Source organism: Atractosteus spatula, chromosome 1, assembly GCF_055471065.1.
Source record: "Atractosteus spatula isolate fAtrSpa1 chromosome 1, fAtrSpa1.hap1, whole genome shotgun sequence".
Classification (NCBI taxonomy): Eukaryota; Metazoa; Chordata; class Actinopteri; order Semionotiformes; family Lepisosteidae; genus Atractosteus; species Atractosteus spatula.
Window position 1 is genome coordinate 73,145,029 of NC_142706.1, and position 20,485 is coordinate 73,165,513.

The 20,485-nt window shown below is 40.8% G+C and overlaps 1 protein-coding gene across 1 annotated transcript; it reads right to left on the reverse strand.

Moving 5' to 3' along the window:
- Positions 1–237: 237 nt before the first annotated feature.
- tacc3 (transforming, acidic coiled-coil containing protein 3) lies at positions 238–15,465 on the reverse strand. Its single transcript, XM_088920273.1, has 17 exons — positions 15,384–15,465; positions 13,466–13,631; positions 13,182–13,333; positions 11,721–11,773; positions 10,296–11,568; positions 9,569–9,614; positions 8,935–9,118; positions 8,614–8,672; positions 7,969–8,102; positions 7,695–7,785; positions 6,424–6,576; positions 5,510–5,586; positions 5,383–5,426; positions 2,667–2,827; positions 2,198–2,304; positions 1,774–1,894; positions 238–412 (listed from the first exon to the last, which is right to left on the reverse strand). Exons 2-17 carry the CDS (start codon positions 13,628–13,630, stop codon positions 347–349), a joined length of 2,886 nt encoding a protein of 961 aa, XP_088776399.1. The 5' UTR covers position 13,631; positions 15,384–15,465; the 3' UTR covers positions 238–346.
- Positions 15,466–20,485: the final 5,020 nt, after the last annotated feature.

The following is a 20,485-nucleotide window of genomic DNA, read 5'->3' on the forward strand; positions in this document are numbered from 1 at the left end:
ACCTGTAACCTGGCTTTCTTCAGGAAATGGCTAGATTAGATCTTTGGATCAAATGCTTACTAGTAACCAAACTAGCTAGATGAATGACCTTCTCTTGAATCTTTATGTTCTTACATGCAAAATGAAAGTAATTAGATGTAGGAAGAAAATGTAAGTTTAAAAATTTGCTTTAAATTTCCGAGACCCACAGGTTTAATATCTGAGTAACATAATACTCATTAGCAGTAAGTCAGCAGATCCTGCATTGTTGCTTTATTTCTATTAACAAAGAATTATCTACAACATTTATAAAAACAAATAGATCAGACAAAGAAAACAGAACAAATGAATCATGTTAATAGCAGTCTCAGGTTTTTTGCACATTCACTATGAGTTCATCACAAAGCTTGGTGAGTTCCTCATTCTCTTTTTCCTGTGAAAGAAAAATTATACAATTGTAAATATTTTTAAAAGCAAACATGACTGTTAATGCACACATGGGATATCCAGCACTAACTGGAGAATTCATTGGGAAAGATAGGTTTATTAAGAGATAATAATAAAGATTAATAAAACATTTAATGTTGATATATTTATTGGCACTGATCAGTTGCAAATTCCCAGATTGTCAAAGTGATTCTTCAAGCAAAAAGTCCTCATCTTTCCAGAAATGTCTAGTTCTTTATCTTAAATTTTTCTAAGCTTCAAAAAGTCTTATAGAGGTGGTGACCACGGATACATCAAGCAACATTAGATCAGGGTCATAACATGTAATGCTAAAAGGTTTAAAACCGTGCATGTAGGTGAATGTGGCACTACTGCTGGTCAACCCATAGTGTGACAGACTTGGGAGGGTAGGGATGAGTCCTACTACACAATCAGCGTCAAATCCAAATGATGCCTCATCAACCAAGGCATTAAGGTACTATGTGGAGTGGGCAGGACACACTGAGGCAGTTGGAGATCAAAAGCAGCTCCTGAGGCTAAGTGCACTTGGTTTCAATGCATCAGGGTTTCTGCTTACTCACATACTGGAACAAGTGATTGACCAGACAGCACACATTTCCAAAGTGTAAGCAATTAGAGGTTTAAGATGAGGAAAATACCTAGAAATTTAGACAATACAATTTTTCTGTAATCTACACAACTGTCAACTAAATTAGTACCAAAACTCTCTCTGGGGCTACTTTGACAAGATATTGCTTTATAAATTTGGAAAAATGTTAAGATTCTTAGCTCATTTAGTTAAAAAAATTAAAAGTTTTTAGCAATTTTCAAAGAAGGTCAGAGTATCCACTAAAACAAAGTGTACATCACACTCTTGCATCTCTGGTGAGAGACTGCCAGCATCGTAGCATCTTGGGTTCTGTCAAACTATGACACTACTCAATGTCTAGAAGTACTAGGAGATAGCATTGAGATTCATTGGCATTCTCATTTTTGACAGATGTATAAAAATCTCAATTCTTGCTAATAGTAAACACTGCAAATCAATATTTTTAAAGTACCCATGAAAAGAACTGAATGCCTTCAGCCGTTTTAAAAAAAAGTGTGCCTCATTGACTAGACATTAGGTTATGGAAAGTTTCTACTGCCCTCTCCAAATTAACAGCCCACTGAGACATTCTTACAGTCCAAATAAGTCATGCACATCAAAACTCATTCGTCTCAATTAAGACTGAAGGGTTTAACGCTGGTACAGGCATAAAAGAGAATATCCACTTTCCCCATGCTCCTGGTAACCTTGCTCTAAGCAGGTAGAAGTTACAGACTAGTCAACTTCGATCGACGTACCTTTTGTTCGAGGCTCCTCTCCAACGACTGGATTTTCACCTGTTCCCGGCGCAGCTGTGCCTGCAAAGCTGCTGTTTCTGCCTTCAGCTTTAATCTCACTTGGGCAATCTCTTCATTGGCACTGAAACCAAGCAGAAACATCTGTTCGGGATACTTATTCATTAAGCACATAAAACATTTATGGTGCATTACTACTTCATGAAAAGTTTCATTTGGTTTCTAAACCCCAGTGGTCTTTCTGCTGAACAGAAGGGCAGTGTTAGCTACTTTTGTCACAAAACTGTGAAATGAATGTCAAATTAAGACCACTCAACTCAAGGCTGATTACGAGGGCCAGAATACCTATGAAGTGATGTAGTTTACTGCCGTTTTGAAGCAATTTGTGTAATAATCCCCATAGAACTTAGAACCTAGTAACACTTACAGGCCTATCTTCTCCTCAGCATGTGCCTTGAGCGTCTGATATCTTTGCTCTTCCTTTTTGATTCTTGCCAAGTAGTCCTGAGCACATTTCTTCAGCGTTTCTTCATTCTGGAAGCATGGAGACATTTCAGATGTCATTAAATCCTTTTGTTCCATTTCCATTACCCATCAGAGATTATATTAAAAACACAACCATTGTATATGCTGACCTGTATGCAGCAAATACTAGATAAAAGCTGTCAAAATGAATTTTCTTGTGAGGAAGAACTGATACAAAAAAAAATGGTCAGTACATACCACATCAATCATAATCCGTAAATTACTAAAGTGATTTTTAGGATGACTTCACAAGAAAATCCTTACGAGCTAAACACCAAGATTTCATAAAACCTTAAACCACAAAGAACTGTTTATGAAGAAACCCCTCTTGTTTTTCTCCACTTATTTTATCAAGAAAGTTTCCAACTCACTTTTCTGTAGCCTTCAATTACTACTTTCTGCTTCTCAAACCTCTTAAAGAGGTCGGAGAAAGACTTTTCCATTGAGTTCAAGTCCAGAAGGACCTGCTGTTTCTCCTGAAGGGCCTTCTGGATTTCTAAACTAGCAGCTTCCTTCTGCTTCTGGCCTTCATCTGGAAAAAAAACACCGAAATCAACACAGTTATTCTTTAAAGTTATTCTTTAAATTAAGAAACATGTTCAACTGTTTCAAACAGTTGTTGGTAAAAGGTGTCTAAGCACCTTTAAATCAAGACAGACTAGAAACATATCACACCATTTTAAGTTGCATTATAAAAAGTAGGACTTAAAGCAGAGGAGCAAGTGCAAATAAACTAGCATGATGCTTCAGTTATTTACTTTATTGCACAGTATGAAGTGGGACATATTTAAGTGCTTCTCTGACACTAGGTGAAGAATGTTGTGACTACCTGGAACACTGCATCCAGGTGATCGCCAGTCGTTCCTGCTCTCTGCTGTGATCCATTTCAAGTGGAAGAACTCTGGCTTCTCTTATGATTAGGAAACGCCTTGTTATCAACCAACTGCTAAAACTAAGGTAATTCTCATTGAAGCAGTGGACCGAGTTCAATTACTTCAAGATGCACAAGATGGCTCAGCACAAACTATACATTGTTTGTTCAACAGAATGTGTCAACCTACTCAAACAAATCTTCCTACAGGTCTTCCAGGAAGAATGCATGGCAATAGCAGTCCTGTGCATCAGGAAACACAGTTCTAAAGTGCATTAGCTGTCATCTCTTCAGTTGACTCGTGAACAGTTTTAGCTTTACTTCAAATGTGTGCACCAGTCTTCTGCTCCCCTATACTTTCATGTGTGAATCATTCAAAATAATTAACTGAAGGTCTAAAACATCTAGATCAGTCACCCAGGTGTCTTCCATCATGGATACATTCCTTTCCTTCTCTTGCAGTGAGGTTTAGATTTAATTTTGCAAAATATTTCACTTCAGCTAAAGTACCTGACTTTGTGTGATAAAGAACATTACATGCAGCACCGATGCTCAAACTTTAAATCCCAATGATACAGAGAATGCACACAAATGAAGTTCACCAATGAATAACAGGACATTTCATTGAATTTTATAGGGGAACCACAGCTCATATTTCAGAGCATTTAGTCTCAGTACCAAAAAATCTTTGTATAGAAATTGATTTAAGCACAAAATTGTGAACTTTACGAAAATACTTGTATGATCACCTTGTTTAACAAAAACCCCTAGTCTCGCCATGGGAGAGAGTTTGACAATTGAGATGTAAAACTGGCCCTTCCTGCTCACTAGTCACTCCATTGCACTAGTGAATAAGTTCAGGTTGTGCAGCAGACATTTCAGTGCAGAAATGTTACAGCATGATCTGAATGCAAAGTTAATGGTAGTATTTGTCGGCAAAACTGTCTCAAAGTCAAAAGCAATATTTCTAGTGGATAAAAACCCTGCTTGTTTACCATGTAATTGGGCTGCTTCACCTCACCAGATGTTTCGTTTCCTCATTCTGAATAGCAGACAATAACGGCAATATGGTACTGTGCATAACTGGAAATGCAATCTATTTTGTGATATAAAATCTCCAAATTATGGGTACATTTTACTTTCATTGTGGTTTGAAATGCGCTAAATTCTGCTTCCTTCTTACCCCGAAACAAAGTGTGTGCCTCACCCCCTCCATTGCGAATTCACTTCTCCCATCTGGGAGACACCTCTCTGCCCCCAGGTGTAAAACCAACAGACTCAGGAAATCTTTCATTCCCACTGCAATCACACTCTTAATGCAAAGTAACTACCTTGTCTCTTGTAACACTACCGTATTCTCTTCCCTTTTGATGATATTTGTCATTGTGTTATGTTTGACTGTGCCGTAAAACAAATTTCCCCTAGGGGACAATAGAGCTTGAATTGCAAAGTAGTGTTGCAGTTCACTTTTAAGTACCTACCAGGAGGCCTTGTGTGGGTAGTAACAGTGGTAATGTTTCAGCAAAGCAGTCCGATTCCATATGTGCTTCTTTAAGTGATGAATAAAGCCATTTGTCTCCATAATATAAGAAACAGAAATACAACTACCATTCATCCCACTGCAAGTTTAAATCCTGCATTTATTCCTTGAAAGTACTGGGCATCTGCTGCAGTGGTTCTAACATAACCTATGATGCTCTTGGGCTGTCTCCATTGCCCCATGGATAACGGCACACTGTACCAGGGACTTCTTTGCAATCAGTGGGAACAGCACAAAATAAGAGTCTTTTAGTCCACATTTCCATCACTAAATCTTAATCAGCACTACAATTACCATGTATTCCACAGCAACAGAATTAATTTCACACAAATGTCACTACACTCTGAACTGAGCTGTGTTCAAAATCAATTTTTGCTGGAACTTGTGGATAAGACAATCCAAAATGTCTGCCAATTGTCATGTCTACATGTCTGACTTGCAGATCCATCTACACTTGAGCCCCTAGCCTTGAACAGTTTATAGTGAAAGCAAGTTTCCAGTAGAGGGCAGTGTAGTGTTTATTCAATACATTCTAAAAACCCTTTAGCTGGTGGTCCTCAATCAGCTTTTCACAAAAAAACCAAGGGTCAAATTAAATTCACTGAAGGGCCATGTTATGCACTCCTACATAACAGTAATTTTTATTTAAATAGTAAATAAAAAAAACTGAACTTACCCATAATTTGAGCTACTGTTGCTTCAAAACCAGACACGATTTTCCTAAACAAAAAACAAATGACTTTAGTTTATGGAGATTTAAAAATATTTAAAACATATTTAGTTATATTACAGAACATACATACCCCATTTCTTGGTAATCTATACGTAGTTTTTCATATTTGTCCTGCCATTCTGCAATTTCACACTCTTTGTCCTTCACCTTAAAGAGAAAGTGGATATCTTTACCTTCATCCTTCTATGTGGCAGTCCATGTGGCTACACTAAATTCATCCAAAACCAAACAAATGATGCTGGATTGGTTAGCTGGGTGCAGGTAAAGTAAATGAGAATTTTATCTGTGCAATACTCGAATAGTATAAAAATTAGCTTTGATACATTCCTTTACTATAGGTAGAAATAAGAAAAACAAGTGTCTGAATACAGAGTATATAAAATACTAGAATTTTAGCTTGTGAACCAACTAGAAGGACAAAACTAATAAAGGTTAACTTCACACTAAAAAGTAAAAAAAACAGCTTCACTAACATGTATTTTAAGCATGGAATTAACCTTTATCAATCCAGTATCTACAGATTGTAATTTATTCAAAAGACTTACTGAATAAGCCAGGCACAAACACCCAGAAAAAAACACCTTTCGAAAAGGCACATGCTGATTGCAAGACTCTGTTGTGAAGCCAGCCGTATCACTACACGTAACTTGAAAGGAGATGAAAGGGCTTAAGCACTGAACCAAAAAGATACAAAACCCACAAGCTACACCCATGTTAAAGTACTACATAAAATTAAATAAAAATATTGAATATATAAATTCTGATGTAACCTAATTTTTATACATTTTAAGGTGGGAGGGGAGTGGTGTTGTATTTGAGCTATTGCACAACAGCCCACTCCGGGTTGAGTCACTTGGTTTAGTTGTGTCCCTCTGGAGGAAGGGGACATGCTCCACCCTCATGAGGAGGCTCATTCTCCATCACAAGAAACCTGCCGAGACGGGGCATGACTTCTGCATTTCAATGGGACCAAAAGATTCCTACCTCCAGGCGGACTCTCTCAATGGCAGCATCCATGTCTTTCTGGCTGTATTTCAGAACATCAAAAATGGCATCTTCACCAGCTCCTGGAAGAGGGAAGTCAGGAACTAAAGAACCTAAGGCACTGGGGCCTGTGGAAGCCAGTGGATCTGCTTCCTAGAAAGAAAAACCATAGAACTAAATAAAATCACCTTTATAACCGACGCTGGTCAACTGCCAGAAAAGTTTCAAATCAAACAGAAGTGCCAACTGTCCAAAAACCATGACTAAAACGATCACATTGGTACAATGGAACAAGTAATAGGTTTATTCCATGCTGAAAAGAGAAGAATGGTGTCACCTGAAGAAGGCTCCACTGCCGAAACGTTGTTTTCTTTCTTCTCCTTTTCAGCAGGGAATAAACCTCTTACTTGTTCCTTTGCAGCCTATGCATGCTGACGCAGCTCCCCACCTGAACTATATTGGTACAATTACGTTTATATCTAAGGCACTTTCTTTGCAGCATTGTTCAAGCTCAAAAAAAAAAATTACATGTAGTTATAATCCACAATCTAAACTTCTAAAAAGTTCTACGTTGAAGAAGAACTAGGTCTTGCCATACCCATTGTCTTTGGACTTTCCGTTTAAAAACTTGACATTAAAAAAACTTATTGGCAGTTTAAGACATCTAGTGACAGACATAACAGCAAGAACATGACTGTGTAGTAAGACTGAGGCTGCATTTTGTAAACCACATACTTTGGTCAACATTACTATGAGCACCTGCAGAAACATTTAGATTGCACAAGGCTGCTAGAGAGGCAGCCTTAGTGGGAGAAAACATTCACAACCTGAACAGATCAGCTAGTGTAAGATTCGTTCACAAACTTGCCACTGACAAAACTAAACTTTCACCAGATACTTGAAGCAGATGAGTTCTTATAGGTCTACATTCTGTCAAAAAAAGTACTTTATGAGATCAGAACTCCCAAATTAAATAATGCAGATCACGAGCCAAGGAAAAAATGATGTAACTGTGCTTCACACATGAATACACAGCCATAGTGCTGTTCTTTTGCCAGACAAGGTATTTAAGCACCCTACTGAAGCAGAAAAAAAAAACCAATAGAAAACTAAACCTGCATGCAGGAAGCCACAAGTCAAGGCAGCCAAAACATAATCACACTTTACATTATCCACTCAGGTTTTCCTGCAGCTAATTTCCCATAGCTCATTCTGGGACAGAACTAAATTTGTCCTAAGAAAGATGAGCATGAATGTTAAAGAACACTTACTGTTGTTGGGAAGCTTTCAAGAAAGCTGAGTCCTTCGTGCTTGTCTTCAGTCTTCTGCATGCTCTCAGCTCCAGCCTTTAGTGCCTCCATCCTGCAAACCAAACACCGCTTTAATCTACTGAGTAGGTATAAAAGAATGCAAAGAATTCCTCAACAGCCTTGTTTTGGATCTTGACATTGAATAGTTTGAACAGAGACGAAAAGACGTCTGCTTGCTTATTGAGCACAGATCACCCATTTAAGCTGCTTGTGCTTCAGACAGGAAGATCCATACCGAGATGCAAGAGGAAGTGGGAGTTGAACTCCGCTCATCTCTGCATATCGGGGAGCAGATTTCTGGGGGCTCTCTCTAAGCAAAGGGTCAAACTTCAGGTACAGCGACTGCTTCCTCAAGGCTGATTCTTTGAACTGAATGGGGAAAAAAAAAATCACAATAAAATGATGAAATTATATGCGTATCACCACAGTCCCAACTCATTAACCAGTGTTTCAATTTTTAAACTTTCACCATTTCAGCACCTGAATTACCAGTGTAATGCAAGGCATAAACCACAAAAGGTTTGTGCATTTAAAATATCCTGTCACTAGCGTATTAGAAAAAGCAAACAAAAGATGTTTTCAACACATTCTGATCCTGGGATTTTAGTCCCAAGAGATGGAAAAAAAGCAAAAGTGGACTCTGCAAAAAATAAGTTAATTGCACCCACTTTTCTGCATGTTCAAGTATCATAACTCGGCTAATTTGGGTACACCAAAAGGTTCAGTAATGTAAAGTCCAGTGACACATTTTTGAAGTCTTACCTTGATATGAACTTCAGTTTTGCAAGTAATGAGGGCAAGCCTTATGAACACCAATTGTGAGCACACTAAGAACAGTCTACCCACAATTTAAAATCTGTTTTCCGGTGAACATACTTACTGTAGATGACCCAAATTGCTCCAGATAATCAATTTGGTCATCAAACCCTCCAGAAAGAACTGGAAAAGAAAATATTTTAATTAAATATGGACCTTATAATATCCATGTAACACCCGCATCGTATTTCTATTATCTATACTAACAATATATTAGGCTGAAAATACAGTAAAACTGGGGTTTAAGCTTAATATCACTAAACATTCAACTGCATCTTACAATAAAGATTAAAGTAAAAAAATGTTAATTAATTTTACTAAATTCTGCAACTGTAGTTGGAATAGTCTTACAAATCCAATAAGAGTTATTTAAAAAAAGTCTTACATTCTGTCCCCGACATAAATATCTCATTGCATGCCAACTCCGAGTTTGACGTGATGGTATTTGTTGCATTCTGCGCCGATTCCGTCAGGCTTCTAGGACACTCTTCAGACAGATTCTCAGAAATGGCTATAGGCTCTCTCTCTTTGGCACTGCCACCATTATCGCACAGTTCAAAAGTCTCAGTCTGGAAAGAAAAAATATCCCTAAGAATCTAATCTTTCCACAACAAAATTCATTTTTGCAAGTTCTATAGGGTCCCCATTGTCTTCACTGCAAATACAACACTACAACAATAATACCTCTTTTAAAACAGAACAAGCAACTAATTTAGTTTTGTGCAATGAATTACTAATAACTAATAATTTCACACATGTTGGAACTGAAATTTAGGCATTTAAACTGAAACAGGCTTTAAAAATTGATCACGAGGGACCACTGCAAGGTCAAACACTTGAATTCAAGCAGTACACAATACACAGCTCATTCTGCAGCTCTCCAATCCCAAGAGCCAAGTGAGGTAGCAAAAATGTGTCGACAACTTGGTAGCATCAGGTCTTAAACCTTAGGTAGGGTGTAATTAAAAGCAAAAGTCAATATGTTAAGCACAGTAAGTTACAAAACGCCCAATTCTTACTTTGTCCGTTGAAGACTCCTGCATAACGGTAGATTTCACCTCAGTCCTAGGGGGGAAAAAATAAGGATAAAAAAACCTGAAACTTTTCCATTCAAATAGGCTAATTTCTATGTGAAATCATTACATTTATTCCATTGTTGGAATCTAGATAACATGCTTACCTGCCGATTTTTAAAACCGAGTTGAGAACATTACAATTCAATCCAAGCGATCACAACATAAGATGAGCATGTTTTGTATTGTTCTAAACAATTTAAGAACCTCAAATCTAAAACAAATTCAAGTCCGTGTACTGTAATACTCCTGGGCAGAAGTGACTTTTGTACTCTAAAGACAAATGACCGCTTTCATTAGATGAATCATCAGGCACCACTTCTTTTTCAATACTTTAATATAGGCATGCTAAAAAAAGGGTCTCATAAAAATCTATATTTCCACTCTGGAATTAGTTCAGAAGTACAAACACAAATCTTTTAAGACAAGAAAAATGTGCTAAATGATCATGCATCAGATTTTTAAAGACCTCAATCTAATTACAAATTCAAATGCATTAACTGTTTAAACTAGGAATCACAAATGTCTGAATAGCAGTGTTAAGTTTGTTATATATGGAAGCTAGATGCAAAGAGACTAACTTGTGTCCCGAATTAAGATACATAACTTAATATTCATAACCCAATGTTAAAGGGTCCAATACAGTATAAGAGTTTAGGAAACCGATACATACGGTGATAGAGTCCCTCCGGAACCACCAACTTCGTCTTCTCCAGGCTTTTCCTCCGGCTCAGTCAGCTGGGAAACTGCAGCCTTGGAAGCAGTCTCTTGCACAATGCCAACCTCACAACTACTGTTTAACTTGGATGGACATTTTGGAGAATTACTGATTTTTGAACCAGTCCCAAAGGGGTTAAAACAGGGATCATCGAACGTATCAAAATCAAAGTTGTAGGATGCTTTAGGAATGGGAATGTCATCTTCAGCAGGCTTGCTGTCTACTGGTAAGGGTCTGGTCTGGGTGCGTTTTCCATCTGCAGAAACTGCGTTTTTCAGCGTGGTCTTGGCACCAGCTGGTCTCTTGCCCAACTTCTTCGGAGGCGGCTTACACTTGACCTGTCCGTCGTCAAAGTTAAACTCCAGCTTCACCGGTCCATCCTTCAGCTGTGGAGGGGCGTTAGCAGTTGGCTTGTCAGCATCACTTCTAGGAGGGTCATCCTTTATTAAAGAAGTTGTGGGGACGGTGCTGCTGACCTCAGGCCCAGGGGTTTCTTGCAATGGTGGCTTGCCACCTTCTTTACTGAAAAAGTCTGGGATCAAACCCAACTCCGAGACATCCTCAGCTAGTCCAAACTTCGGAAGTTCTGCAGCAGACTGGTTCAATTCCAGCCCCTGAGGCACCTCTGTAGTAAGTGCAGAAGTGGTACTGGGCTGGCTCAATCCACAGACAGGAGAGTTTTGGAGCTTTGAGCCTCCAGTCTTGAAAGGATTGATGGAATCCAGACTATCAAAATCAACAGCATAGGAGCCTTGAGCTGGGAGTGGGGAGTTCTGTAGAGTCAGTGAAGATGAAAGAGGGGCAGTGTGGTCCAAATTGTCCAGAATGTCATCTGCCTTGAGGACAATATCCTCCGACTCATTTTTGGCATCTTCTGGTATATCAAAACTGGATGCATTCCTTGTTTTAATTACAACAGGACTGTTAACCACTTCGGTCTTCAGCCCAGCATCCGAATTATCCATTGATGGAGAAATTGGAAGTGTGGTTGACATGGAGTCATCCGCAGATATTATCTCTGACACTCCCCTCTCTGGGCTGACTGCCATCTGAGCTGGGGTTTCCACTGTATCCATAGCCTTAACTGGGGAATTCCCAACCTGACTTGAGCTTTTAAAAGGATTAATTGCATCAAGATGGTCAAAATCAATACTGTATTCTCCTTTACTTTCGATTCTTATCCCATCATCGGGAAAATGAACATCAGTCATGTTGAATCCATTTCCATCTACATTGAAAAAGAAAAAAAAGGCACAGAGATTAGAACTTACTGTAGAAGCATATTAAAGGGTGCTATATGAAAAAAATTTGTTTTGGCAGTCAAACGAGAAATTAAGGAAAACGTGGTCTTTCCAAAAAACTGTAATGTTTTCATATTACCTGACATGGGTTCATCAAATGAAACCACTTCTTTGGATTCCAAACATGAAGCACTGTAAACAAAAGAAATTGGAAAAAAATGCCATCAGCTGTTTGAAAAACCCTTGCTCATTTGTATTGCACATGGACAGCATTCAAGATCCAGCTGCTCAGCCTCCATGTGTTGATTCACTTATTAATTTACTATTACTCTATTATTTTGCATTTTATAACATTTTGCTTAGTGTTCTATTACAGTGGTTCTCAAAGTGTGGTCCGTGGACCACTGGTGGTGGTCTGGGAAAAAAATTAAGGATGCATGGCTCAACAAGGAAGGACAACATTTCTCAAGACTGCCTCCGATAACCAATCTGAAGTTGTCCTGAAGGAAACAAAACTGATCTGAAAAAGAAAACTCAAGCTAGCCTCATATTACTTAACAATGGCCAACTTTACTCAGATTCAGTTTCTATATTGAGATACTCACCTCCAGTAAACAGTGAAAAATACTCACTGTCCAGAACTCACACAACAAAGTACATAGAAAACAATGAGATGAGATGGTATCATAAGATACCAGATGCGAATTTTAGACTAATTTTACAACCTTGAACAAAGGCCTAACTCCATAAAGCCCATCTCGCATACCAAAACAGCAATTATTCTTATAATCAAGTTTACACAGGTCTCAGCTTCAACCTCTCGGAAAACATTGTTTCATTTACTTGTCAACGCACACTGTTGCTTCCTCAAACGAAATGCTCACAACAAATCCTGGCCTTTTCTAAGCTCCTCCTCTGCCACAATCATCAGTTCTCCTTTTGCTACAGCCAGATGGATAAGCTTAGCAACTGGTCTTAAATTCATTAAAATGCTAATAGGTCAAATTTACCCCTTCTGGTATATGAAGGTATTAACATTCAAGAACACTGACCTAAATGTCATGCAGTTAAATAGGCATATCCAAACATGGAAAGTCTTTACCTTGAAATTAAAGTGGTTTAAAACATACAACATTCCAATTTTAACCAAGAAGTAAGATGCAATGCTGACTTTGTTTTTTTAAAGTAATTTTTCTGCAAAAAGATTTCAGACTTCAAAACAAGCAGGAGACTCCTGCAAAGTAAAGCAAAAGGGAAAGAACTCTCCTGGTCCCAAAATAAACCTAAAAAGCACAGAAAAATGAAGAATTAGTTACTTTAACTTCTACAGTCTTAAAATAAGTATTGAGAGCTCAAAGGTGTCCTATTTCAGTAGTCTTGGGCACAAAAAGTCCAGGTAAACTCAACATTTGCCAGACTCTTCCTTTATAACCTCTCGTACACGGTATTACTCTAGGGCACAGCTCTTGAACACCTTTGCCTATCCCTTCTTCTCCCCTCAGGAACCACAGAAAAAAAAGAACAGTGGCAGCAGCTATAAAGAGTAAGAATACTGGTGGATTCCTGTTCTACCAAATGCAAACCCACATCAGCAGCTCACCCTGTGACGTCAGCAGGGTGGTTTTCCAGGGAAAGAGTTTCCATAGCCTTGGTGCAATCATCCAGACCATCAGCACGCTCCACCTGGCTTCCCTTGCTTGACGAGACAATCTTGCGCGTCACAGGGTCTCGCAAGGGCGTCTGAAAACAGACCTGAAACAAAAGGGAGACGTGGCAACTGTACCCATCTTCTCCAACACAGGTGTTTAAGGGCGCAATTAAAAAGATCCAACGGAGCTCATTTGGAAAGAGGATCGCGTTTTACACAGTTTAGAAGTTCTATACCTTCACTCCCTTCGCCAAGCTTTTAGGAGGCATGTTTTCCTTTTGGGACTGGCGCAAGATCGAGGGTCTTCCTGTGGGCTGCAGGATATCGCAAGTCTCCAAACTGACGCAGTTTCGCGCAGGATCCACGCCAAAGTTTTCATCGTTCATGGCAATCACACTCATCCTGCGAGCAGAAAGCCAGTGTGAGTGAGAGACCACACCCAGAGTGCTAGCTCCACAGCTGGGCTGGCAGATAACGATGGAGACCAATTTGGAAATGCACACTCAGCATGACTCCACTGTCAATACCACTTCTGAATGCACTTGGCTTAGCACTTCATATCTACTGTATCACTCGCCTTCAGCACAAATTCGCTGTACCTTTAGTTACTACACAGTGGACATGATTCAGTCCAGTCATTTTTTCAGCCCTCATCAACTGGATTATGTACAGTATGTTTGAATTTTAAAACAAAACTACAAACAAGTCAGGAGTAGAGTGCCGAGTGTCATTTTCCATACTGAATTAAGAATTTGTGATTTTTTTTAAAAAGAAACACATGCAATTTGCCCTCGCTAAATGTGTGACAGAGCAAAAAACAGTTTCCCAGATTTCTTGTCAAAATATATAAATCCTTAAACCTCTTTGAGGGCAACCACTTCAGCACTAATCTAGTATGTACTAAACATTGTGTAAATGCTCAACTTATTTACTGATGTTTAGGAAACAGTGCATTCCATGACTATACAACCACTGGCCACACACAGCAACACAGGCTGAAACACAGCAGCTTCCAGTCCTGTAGTCCAACCAAAACAATGAATTCCATTATGGAAATAATGAAGGCAGCAGTGTCATCACAAGACCAGAACAAGAAACAAGACTCCCAGGCAGAGGAGGAATGACATGTCCCAGAAACCTTGAGATACAGCCCATGTGATCATACTGGAAAGCACTGATTTTTTTTCACTTCGCTCTTTTATTGCAGGTGACAAAGAACGTGTCCATATCATGGCTGAAGATTTACCATTTTAAACACAAAGATGGTATCTTGGGGGAGAGGCAATCAGAAGCCAGAAATGATAGAAGTCCAACTCTAGGACCCGTGGTTGAATTCAAACAGCACAGGCATAAAACCCATTCACGACATAAAAAAGAAAGCCGAATTCTCTCTCTCTCTCAGACAGTCTGTACTTCGCAAGATTACGTCACCGCATAGAGAGGATCTCCCGGCCCAGTTTAAACATGCGAAGACAAGAAAACAAGTTTCATGCACTTTTCCCGGAACTGAGCCGAAAGGATGCAGGGATCATCTGACTTTATTACATCTTTACCGATCATTATCAAAGATGAGCAACAAAGACGTTATCGCCTGTAGTGTGGGCTCAGGCGATAGACCGCGTCTTACACTTGACAAACGGGCTTCAGCAGACTAAAGACAGATTCACACGTAACTGGCAATTTCTAAAAACGCACCCAGGTGACAGCTTTCCTCCAAGAAGTCTGACTGTCACAAACAGGCCAGCAGTTCGGCGTTACGTTCAGTGATTTAGCAACAGTTCATGACACCATCATGAGATATCCAGCCATCGAAGCAGGCAGCCGCGAGTGTGCACAGCCTCACACCCGCACACATGAACTGCCTTTCGGCTGACCCACATTACAGCAACACCGCAATCCATCCGTCCTATCACGAATAAAGCAGTTCGAAATTGAAGACGTACTGCGGCTTACCCGGTGAGACCCGGCCGACAGATAATTTTCCGTTTTCACTTACAGGCGCAAAACCAAAAACACAACTACCAAGAAAGCAGCTATTCTCCCCGTAACCCCGCGGTCTACCCAGAGACGGGAAAACGCCGCTTTCCATCAAAAATAAAAAGCGCCGAAACATGCAACAATTACTTCTAAAGTCCAGCACAAACTCATACATACCTCGAACGACGAGTAAGACAGCATCAAACACGAACAGCTTTCTTCACACTCAACTCTGTACCTGACGTTCAAGCACTGCCAACCGTCCAGTACATTTTAAATTTAAACCGAGGCCAGCAGCCAATCGGGAAAGGGAGCACGTCAACAAATGGGTGGTTTTTTAAGACAAACCAGCCAATGGCGACTGAGGACAGACGGAGCTGCGAGATAAGGATACGTCACCATGATTGATTCCCGAATAACCCAATAGGATGGAGAAACGACGAGCTCGAGCGCCGCGTCACTAATTAAAGAGGAGGATTGCGTCAGCGGAAGCTGTGTTTTTCTGAGCTTGTCGATGACATATAATCAGTCTCTGAATTGTTAGTGTCACTGATTAACAGAACTGTATATATGTCTACAGTGCAAATGTACGATGCCCGTGTCCTAAGCAGCGCTGAGGTTTATTTTCGTGAATGCGTGGTCAGCATTAGTGTTACTGCCACCAAACCGAGTTTCATCCCGGGAAAAATGAAGTCGAATTATAAAACGAGGACTGGTTTCATCTGCTACATCTCCATCTCTCTGTGATCAGTAACACTTTTACACTGGCAGTGGTAGTTTCCTCTCCTCCGGCAGAAAACAAAACAGAGGGTGTCTGGTCTACTGTAATGATACCAGCAGAACCGAAAACAAAACGGGAAAACGTCATTAGAACCACATCAAACAAAACTGTGGGCAAAAGATTTTGTGGTCACTCTCGGTTCAGTTTTAGTGCCTCTTGTGAATCATTTTTAAAAGATATTCTGTTAAACAAAACATATTAAAAAGGGAAATCATCATAATTCCTTTTACTTATATAGCACTTTTCTGGCCACTCCACTCAAAGTGCTTTACAGGTAATGAAGATCCCTTCCACCACCACCAGTGTGCAGCCCCACCTGGATGATGCAACAGCAGCCCATACTGCGCTCACAGTACACTCACCACACCGCAGCTATCAGTGGGGAGGAGAGCAGAGAGATGAAGCCAGTTCATAGATGGGGGTTATTAGGAGACCATGATTGGTAAAGGCACTGGTTCATTTAACTTAGAACAATGTCATACATTGGAATTCACAGGTAAAGATTGCTGATTCGTGTGCCTAAGGAAGTATCCAGATATCCACAGAGCTCGGACTGTCTGTGTCCGACAAACCAACTGTGTTTTATGGTTTACTACGTTAGGACAGGGACTAGGCTTAGAGATAAAATAAGCAATTTATATCACTTCTAGTTAAGATCACTACTGGAAAGGGATTTGATCACAGGGAGACGTAACTCTGGGCTTTACTCTCAGACATACTCTCAAAACAGTTTTTTTAAAGTGGGATGATGAATCCAGAACTTAATTCACAGGTGTAATCACTGAATTTCACACATGTAATGCCCTACTTGGCCTGTTGCAATACATTTCTTCAGCAGAAGCATTTAAACACAAAATAAAGTACAGAGGGGAGCTCAGGAGATCTCCATTAAATTCAATGTGAAAGAAAAGCGCAAAGAGTGGTAGGAGCATGGAACAAACTAAAAGGACAGCTGGAACAGAGCTGGATGAGATCCACTGATTAATGAGTTATACCAAGCCAGCACACAAGTGCCTTTCATCTTCTACTAAAACCATCACTGTTAAATTCAGTGTGCTCATCTACTCATCAGGCATTGTTTTAGATCATCTTTGAGATAGTGTTACAAGACAGAGTATGAATGAATAAAATAGAAGTAAGTATATAAAAAGAAAATCAGGACCTGACAACACCTTGCCTTGCAAACAGATTGTCAAAGGTAATGATTGTGCACTGAGAGGGTCGATACCATGATCACATAGCTGATGGAGAAGTGTCTTCTCTATAGTGTTGTTGACAACAAGCTGCTGTATTTTTCCCCAGAGCTTTAGAAAATGAAAGGTGTTGGAAGTCGTAGGAATGCAGCGTGCTTTGAGATCCTGGATTGTCTTATTATGGACAACATGCAGTTCAACAGAGCAGCAAAGGGAGCTGGGATATGAACCACAGTTTCCAAAATGTATCCGTGCTCACTTTCCCAGTCTGGGAGTGATAGATGAGAGTGATAGATGGCCTGTCTCTCAATAATGCTCCATATATCTGTATGTAAATGTATTATGATGTCTCTATATTGTAAATGTCTGTAGATCGTATGTTGATTATATATGATGTGGCAACACTGATTTATTCATTGGTCATGCCAACAAAACTTCTTGAATTGAGTGGTGACATTGTGGCTAAGGATCTGCACCTGTGGCTGGAAGGTTGCTGGTTCAAATCCCGTGGCTGGCAGAGGAATCCTACCCCATTGGGCCCCAGCTGCTCCAGGGATGCTGTACAATGGCTGAGCCTGTGCTCTAACCCCAAGCTTCTCTCCATGTCTATGTCTCATAAAGAACAAGCTGAAGTATGCAAAAAAGTTTAATTCCTAATGCAAGAAATTGTATGTGGCTAATGAAGTGATCTGATCTGAATTGAGGACTGGTGACTGTGTGTTGACTGGGGAACCATTAACCTGCATCTAATCAACGTCTAATCAGTTGTCCTACTGACGTGGGAGGAAGGGTGGAGCTACTCAAGGCACTCTCTCCCCTATTGTTATGTAGCGCAGACGTGATAGTGGGAGGGGATTTTAATTGTATCACACAGACAGGCAGTCAAGCTCTCAGATAAAATTAGTTTCGAGCTCTTGAAAATTGCTTAAAACTGTTGTAAAATTCCTTTGATGCTTCAATCGCCTTTAAAAATAAAATAAATCTAACGTTTCTGTAGAGTTTGAAATTGAAAAACACTTCTTATTTTCACAGAAGAGTGAAAATACCTGGCAGGGGAGATACCTTGATCAGCCTGTAGGTGGAGTAGTTGGATTGTTTTTCTTGTTTTGTGGAAGCAGTGTTTGTTTTGCTGTTTATGAAATGGCAACTTTTGGATCCCGCAAGAATGCTGTGCGTTTTGAGCTTTTGGATGACCTCTTCATGGATCGTATGCAGTTCAGCAGAAAAGTGTTGCAGAAGGAACTTGGCTTTGAACCTCGGCACTTGGATTTCATCTTTGCTCTCCCAGGTCAGAAAGCATTTGAGGTTGTTTTTGCTACCTATTCTCTGTTTGAACAATGTGTGGATGTGTTTGAGGCAAAAAGAGGGAAAGTTCCTGCCCTTGAGAAGATCAACTTGCAGCCTCTGACACAGAGAGAGAGGAAAACGGTGCATGTTGTTATGTTCTCGGAACTGGCAAAGACGGAGGACATTCACACCTGGCTAAACCAGTACTGCACCGTCCACCATGGAACTGAGGTTAGAGATGTTGACGGTATAAAAACAGGAGCAAGGAAATTCGAGGCTCGCTTGCTACCGGACAATGTAAATGGAGGCTTAAGGCACCTGCCCTCTACAATCCGGCTGGGCGCCTGCAATGGCTATGTTTTTTATGTGGGACAACCAAAGGTGTGTCGGCGCTGTGGTGCTGTGGGACACCTGGCATCGTCCTGCACTGTGAAATGCTGCAAGACCTGTGGCAAACAGGGACATTTAGCCTCTGACTGTTCAATGCTGCCAAAGTGCAATTTATGTGGCTCGGAAGGACACGTTTTTAAGAACTGCCCTCACGCCTACGCCAATAAACTCAAAATGAGAAAGGATGAGGCAGTGCTTGTTTCAGCCAAACCGGCCCGAAAAGCCAAAGCAAAGTCAAACAAAGAACCCGTGTTGGACAAAGGCTCTCAGCCTCCAGCCAGGACCAGTCCTGCTGTGGCTCCGGGGCAGGTGGAAGAGAGATCCACTACGCCCCCACAACCGCAGACTGCACCAGACAAGCACGAGGATTTCAAACCCCCGAGAACAGCGAGGACCTCTCCCCCACTCCTGCTCCTCAGAACGAGGGCCAGTGTGGGGCCCCCCGGTGGAGCGGGTCCAGCGAGGATACCCAGGATTCAGCGGAGCTGCTTTTCTCAGACTCTGCAAGTGCTACAGATGCCCTCCTCTCCTCCATCCAGTCCATCACGGAGGATCTGCAGCAGCTGGTGGGTGAGGGGGAAGAGGAGACTGGTGCATCGGCTGCACCCCTTTCCCCTCAGTGCTCCCAGGAGCTGGACGTGAGGAAAAGGAAAAATGACTCTGTTTTCTCCCCGAGCGAGGAGGAAGGAGAGCATGGCGATGGGGACAGCTGGAACCCCTCCACCCCTCCCTCTACCCCCTTCCTTGAAATGGACTCTGTGAACGCTTTTACTGCTGCCACCCTGATGAAGGCTCATTCAGAGGATGGCTGGCAGGAAATTGGTAAGAAGAAAAAGAAAAAGAAGAAGGTAACAGGTGAGACAGAAGAGAAATGTGTTTTGTAAAGACTGGTTCCACTTTCTTATGTAATATGGCTCTAAACATAATTTCTCTTAACACCAGAGGTATCAATGACAGAGTTAAATGTCAGTCTGTCTTTGATTACCTCCAGCAGAGAGAGGGAGATGTGTTGATGTTGCAGGAGTGTGCTTTAGCCTATCAAGAGAGGTATAAAAGCTTTGAAGATAGGTGGGATAAAGGGCCTTCTGTTTGGTCAGGGGACAATAACAACAGAGCCTCTGGCATGGCCATTCTTTTCAAAGGATGGGCTTTCAAACTGAAAAGTATTCAGAGGGTCATAGATGGCAGGTTGCTGTGTGTGGATGTGGAATGGGGGACCGTTAACCTGCGGCTAATCAATGTGTATTGTCCTACTGACGTGGGAGGAAGGGTGGAGCTACTCAAGGCACTCTCTCCCCTATTGTTATGTAGCACAGACGTGATAGTGGGAGGGGATTTTAATTGTATCTTAGAGCACACAGACAGGCAGTCTAGCTCTCCGATAAAATTGGATTCCAGCTCACTGGCCCTGCAAAACTTAGTTCAAGACTTTAAACTCTCAGACACATATAGATGTATATATCCCACAACAGCAGGATATACATGGTCAGGGAGGAATAGCAGCTCCAGAATTGACTATTGCTTTGTCTCAGCGAGAGTGAAAGTTGTTGGGGTCACTCTTCAGCCTGTCTTCTTCTCAGATCATCAGGCTTTAGGGTGTAGAGTGGAACTCCAGGGCGGGACTGTCT